This window comes from Clupea harengus, chromosome 26 (assembly GCF_900700415.2).
Source record: "Clupea harengus chromosome 26, Ch_v2.0.2, whole genome shotgun sequence".
Classification (NCBI taxonomy): domain Eukaryota; kingdom Metazoa; phylum Chordata; class Actinopteri; order Clupeiformes; family Clupeidae; genus Clupea; species Clupea harengus.
In genome coordinates, this window is record NC_045177.1 from 12,375,706 (window position 1) to 12,382,364 (window position 6,659).

The 6,659-nt window shown below is 41.5% G+C and overlaps 1 protein-coding gene across 1 annotated transcript in view; it reads right to left on the reverse strand.

Moving 5' to 3' along the window:
• Window positions 1-6,222, reverse strand: part of ttbk1a (tau tubulin kinase 1a) — a 33,278-nt gene extending 27,056 nt beyond the window's left edge. Inside the window, 2 exon segments of the mRNA XM_031563561.2 lie at window positions 1,448-1,603; window positions 5,842-6,222. Of these exon segments, the coding sequence (XP_031419421.1) occupies window positions 1,448-1,603; window positions 5,842-5,844 (159 nt within the window). The 5' untranslated portion in view covers window positions 5,845-6,222.
• Between the last annotated feature and the right edge of the window lie 437 nt (window positions 6,223-6,659).

Genomic DNA, 6,659 nt, shown 5'->3' on the forward strand with positions numbered 1-6,659 from the left:
CATTACTGCACATTACCGTGAAGGATGGTGCTAACAAGAGAACAGATAATAATAAATAATAATAATAATTCATTTAATTTGATAGCTGAATAGATGCCCTCTAGATGGCCACTTTAATGAAGCATTTCAAGTTTTGGTCTAAACTGTCAAGACAACAGGGGATCGACTTGTTTTGCACCTTGTTTAGTACAGGTGGAACTAATAAAAGGTACCTAGCTTGCCAATCTATATGTTCTGCTCTATACATGCTGTTCGTACATTTCCATGGGTTTCCATCCTGGAGCTCAAAACTACATAGGCGAGAGCCCATAGGTGACTTGTGGGGATGACAGGTGCATAGAATATCCTCAAATACATTCTATCAAGTACCTACCAGCAAAACATCCCTTAAAATAGCAAAACCCAACATAAGATCACTCTAAATGTTAACATTAAATCTGCAACTGGTTTATTTTCAGAAAATCTAATCACAATTTTCCTCAAATCCATACTCCACTAGTCGATCAATCTGCACATGGTTGAAGATGTTTGAAGTACACCCTAACAGTCTTTGGTATTACATTACAACGTTACATGGGTTTTACAGTTTTGGTATTGTTTTGGTAGATAACTTGTTTTTGTAATCTTCAAATGTATTTTGATGGTAAGCGGTCATGAGCCACCCATGGTATTCAATATAGCTGTGTGCTCCAGGGACAAAAGAATATAAGAACAGCTTTAATACATCAATCAATCAATTCAATCTTATATAGCGCTTCTCTATATACCCGAAGTCGCTTTACAGAGTCCAGAGTCCAGTAGTCATTCATACACAGTCATACCGGTTTAATACATCAGTTCAAACACTAGCTAGCTTTAATCAGTGCCAACTGTGCTACGGTTGGCAAGCCTATAGTCTGTTAGCTTGTTAGTTTTAGAGTAAAAGCTCCATGATGCCTCTTCAAACAATTTCCATCCAGGAAATGAATGTGCCAAAAGCAAGGTTGCCGTGTCGAGTCAGCAGAAAAATAGCTGAATAAACAAAACCTATTTTTGTATGACAACCATGTGATCATTTGATCTTTCGGATCAATTTCAAAATGTCATACTGGGCTGTCATGTACATTAGCCCAACATAATACATGTGGGTAATGGAATTTGGTTTGAATGTGGGTTGGAAAAGGTTTTTGTGTTTAAAATGTCTTAACCAATTAGCTAGCACTAGCCAATGCTGGTGAGCTCAAAGAAGACAGAAGTTGAAAATAGCCCCGTCAGCAACTGATTTCATTGTAATCCACTACCAAAGGTTCAGTGAGTTACTAGTGAGTCACTAGAGGTGTATTCTCGTCTCAACCCATCTACTCGACTACTGATCGGTAATAAGTGTTAGTTGAGAAGCTACAGTGATTGTTTAGCTCCAGTGCCAAACAAGCACAGCGGACAGCACAACATGGGCCTCATTCCTCACCACTTTCCATCGGTCCTTCACCATGCAGTTGGGAGGCAAGATGTCCACCTGTTCACTGGTGCCATTCATATTGGCCTGGTCCTGGAGCTCGCGCGCTAGGCACTGCTGCCAGCCGGACAGAACCCGAGCAGCTCCGTATTTAAATGAGCCATTTATCTGCAAGAGGGACATAGAGAATACACAAACATATAGACAGGGCTTAGCTCTGCTAACCTATACTCTAGGGTTACAATGGATATACATTGACTTTGAATAATACGGTGATACAAAGCTGGAAGCACCCAAGAGCCACTGAACACAGGCACCAGATATGTTAACATAAGGATACCTGCTCACACTGAACACAGGCCCCAGATGTGTTAACATAAGGATACCTGCTCACACACACATAATAGTTGAGTCCTACGTATGTTCCCATATACAGGTAAACCACAGATGAAAATAATGTTATTGAAAAAAATCTCATTTGCGTTGCAAACTTTTAAAATTGTATTTATCAGACCTTCACTATCCCTCCTTATGATCTCTATGAACTGTGTGCATACAGGAGTCCAAAGGAGCATTTGAAGTGAAACTTAATCTTTGCTTTTTTAAATCCTTAAGAGGTGAAGTTCAACACACAGGGCAATGAGAAGTGAAGCAAGTCAGGACCCAAACTAATAACACATGCTAATTAGCATGCAATCATCCGATCAGGTTCTGTTAGTTCCACATGCGCGGGCGGGCGGCTAAGCTTGGCCATTCGGTCGATCCGTAGACATGCTCGGGTAGCGTTCAGTGCACCACATCCCTGTGGCTGTCCTCTCAAACATCTCAACTGAGAGTACAGTCAAATAATGCGCGTGTGTGTCCTCGGAGCACGTCCAAACCGACAGACATACTGAGAGCACCATTGCCAACTCTGGGGTTTGTACTGCAAGACACTGTTGACAAGATTAAGACCACTGATGAAGGGTGAAGCAGAAGGCCAAATATGCCCAATCACGATGCAATGACACTAAGCAAACCCTTGATTAATTTTCCTAAAATGTCAACCTTGCTCTTTATCCACATGAGTTGGCAATACTATGGTGGAGAAAGACCAAGCAGTACAGACCATCCATGTCTTGTTTTGCTCAGCTCTGGGATGGGTATATGGGGAAGTGCAAGCATTTACACTCTCTGCAGAGCATGAGTATTCACTTTAATGTTCATCCATAGTATTTACCATTACCATTCGCCATTTCATCCAAAGTCTTTAGTTCTTTTTGTAAAATGTCCTGCCATGCAGGAGTATGGAATGAGGGACAGTCTTGTCTAGTTGTCTTATAGTGGGAAGTGGCTCACACCTGCAGGCCTTGTGTGTAGAGATGCTGTCACTATCTCTCAAAACCTTGAGGTGAAGTCTTGTGGTTTTCAGACGTCACAGAGGAGCATCTGGTGAATGTCTCCCTTTTAACTCAATCTAAAGTGGCTTTCTTCTGCCAAGATAAGGTGTGGTTACCATGGCAAAATGATGTCTCAGGTAGAACCGCAAAATGCAGTGCATGAGCAAGACTGAATGAGAGAGTATTCTGTGTCAGCCACTGTGACACATCAAGGCTCATAAACATGATTAATCTCATCTGTGCATTTCTTTTGAATGGAATATGGGGTTTATCAGCAAGAAGCACGAGGGAGGGGGAGGGGGGTGGTTGCATACAGTTTTCCTGGCTTGATTAAAGCAGAAGTTATGAAATTCGTTTGAATTCCAGGAAAGGGGGAAAGCTGTGACAGCCATTTGACTTGTATAGGAGTGAATGTGCAGCCACATCTCCAAAAGAGGGGAGGCCAAGGAAACTCCTCTCACCATATTCAAAAACCTCTTCAAAAACCTTACGTCTCTGAAAATTTTCCTGAACTTGGCCAATTTAGTCGATGCCAAAACCTTCTTTTGATAGCCTACAATCCAAGAAAATAAATATAAAAATACACAAAATACAAAAACAGGATGATGTTACTATGCAGACACTTTTTCATCCACAGACATTATTCAAGCATAACATTCCTACAAGGATTTCACAAGTTAAATGGATTCAGTCAACAAACAAGCTCACTGCATCCATAAGCTCAGGACTATTTTAGCCATTTATATGAATTCAGGTCTGGGGGTAGGATCTGTACAATTCAAGGCTGAAATTTGTGTCTTGTGATGTTATGCTTCAATCCAGTTACATGGGAGAAGCTAACTTACTAATATAACATACAGTCTGACATTGAGGCTAAACCATCCATCAATTCAATGAGACCGGAAGCTGACTCTGATTCCAAAAGGTTACGGTTCTCTAACTGCACTTAGAGACACACATATGCTCTAATAGCTGTTGTGTGGAGAAAAACAAGATGTCAGGCATGACATCACAAAACACAAACAATAATGAAGAGACCTGAAACTGTCCAGATTGATTTTGAATGCCAACCAAACGCCGAGCGTACATCTACAATCTATAGAATACTGTAATGAGACATAAACCTTTAAATAAATAAAAAATCACTAATGCATCAAACCCGAAATCAAAGGCCTGAAAGAGAAGAAACAATCATTTCCCCAAGAGGCCAACGGTGTCATCGATCACAGCATCAACTTAATAAAAAGGCTTATTATTATCAGCATTACTTGATAGGAACGTCAGAGATCTCCCAACCGGTACATTGCCCAAGGCCTCGCTTCGTTGTTTTTTCTCGCCCAGATTACAAACTGAATTGCCTATGTCAAGAATAATGATTAGAGCCGTGTAAAGATAGCGAACTGAAGAAAAAAACAGTTAAGAATGCCCATTAGGCTACGTACTAGACGATAAAGCACTGTTTACATGGCATCGGTCTCCACCCGAAATATAGGCCTAGGCTGCCTCCCAACGTCTGGGACACGTAGAGAAGGACATTTATTTGGCATACATGAAAGACCTATGTTAATTTTACTCCTTACATTACCTGGCAAAGAGACTACGACAAGTCATCCGTCTCCGTCTCTTTGCAATCTTCATTTGGATCTTTGGTTGTACAAAACGCTGAGAAGCATCCTCGAGACCATCGCCTGGAGTCGACGGCAGAGACGCGATGCGCCCTTCAAACGCGCTACTGTATCCTTTACTCACGTATCGTTTCACAGATCACTCCAGTTCTCTCTAGCTCAAACTGTCACTATGTTAACTCGGTAAACTGCGCTATTAAATTTGCTGAATTTTAACACGGCATGGTGTTTGAGACAAATAGCCAAATAAATTCATGGAATGGCCAATAGGTTAGGCTCTAGAAGGATGCCACTGACTGCACACATAAGCTACTGCATGTCAAATTTCAGGAAAATTCTATTAACGTTACTCACAAATCAAACGGCTTCACTGCACTGGCAGCACATCATCAATACGCAGGCTAGTGTTTCCTCAGAAGATGTAGCCTCCACTGTAGCCTAACGAGCAGCAACGCTCATTATCTCTAACTTACAATTAAACACGTCCTAGAGACGCGAACCGTAAAACAGTAGGCTAATCATTCCCCTCTCACTCAGGTCGCGAGCGACTATTAACTGCGGGCTGGAAGGCATCCCTTCATACAAATATATCGCTACATTAATGTTACAGTAAACGTGTTTGAAATAACGTTGGCCTATCTCAACATTCTCCCTGCACTGTTTTTGTCCGCAGTGCAGTGCAAGCTTACCTCTCATCACAAACACCTACCGCGCGCATTGAACGACAGGTGGCGCCCATTGAAAACAAGCTGATTCTAGTCATATGGTAACTAGCCCACAGTAATGCAGTTTAATATCAGTATCAATATCAGGCCTACCCACATACCTCTCATCGGGTTTCGTCCCAATGAATGTCCAGTTTTCGACCTCGAACGAATGAAGAACCATCCATTGGTCAATTCACATAGAGGCCTATTAACCTTGAGGGAAATGCATGGGTTTGAGAAGCACAGTTTTCACCTATTTCAGAGGTGATGGATCATGAAGCCTAGCTGACTTGGCAGACATGGACTACAATTCCCATGCAGCTAGGACATACCGAAACGAGACCAAATAGGCTACGGCAAGCCCAATGATCCGTTCTTAAAAAAATATTAGGCTACGCAATGATTAGTCCATGTAGCGGTACAATAAATGATTGCATGGAACACTATAACACACAGCAGCTATCAGAGGGCTAGTTTATATTTTAAATCATTTGAAATGGTGCAACTAGGCCACCTCCATCGCCCACGATTCAGACTATATCCCGTGGTAGGAATAAATAGCCAATCAATTAATGTACTATAATCTAATATTCGAAAGCATTATTCCTACCTGACCATACCCGTAACGCGAAGCATGGAGGGCCAGATGTTAAAAAAAAATATTGTCATGTTTGTGTCGCTGATTCCCGTCTCACCATGCATGCACCATCTCCTGTATCGTCACCACTCGCTTCCTCCCACGTTGAGGATGCTCCTCTGTTGTGCTCCGGTAAGATTGCACAGGATCTCAAACTAGCGGCTTCCTGCGCCCTCAATTGAAATGGGTCCAGCCACGGCAGAGAGCCGACAAGAAAAATCTGCTCTCTTATTAAATAAAAAAAACCCTCAAAAGTTTAAGAGCATTGGAGTTATTGCCGAATGATTATCAAACGAGGCAGCAATAATCCAGAACTGTTTCTCCAGTTTTGCCAGGATTTAACCCTGTGACCCACTACAAACCGAAATTGAGCTCATTTCATAGAAATAATGGTTGAGGATTCTCTCATACAGTCGCCATAATTCTGAGGGGGAAGTCTCAACATTTAGGACGTATCATATTCTCAATAAATTCATCATAAAATATGTAAATAAAACATGTGTACATGTGAGGCAATGAACTATTACTTTTATATACCATCTGATATTTCTGTTGAAATATTTTGTTTTAAAATGAGGAAAAGGAACAAATCTGTGCAAAGGTGTTAACACTGCCCTCGGCACCATCACTGTTGAAAGGCCATAATTACCCCTCCCTTTGTTAAAGCAGGGATATAAATGTTTAATGTCCAAATTCATTGAATGGCTGAAACCTTTTCTGGAAGCCTTGTATGAGAGCACTGTATTATTGCCATCAGTTAAACTAGTTACTGATCGCTCTAGCAAAAATTCTCCTGGGCCAAGCTCTTCCCAATTTAGGATTAGATCGGGATTAAGATTCAGACAGTACACCGGATTTGGCACTCTCACCAAAGAC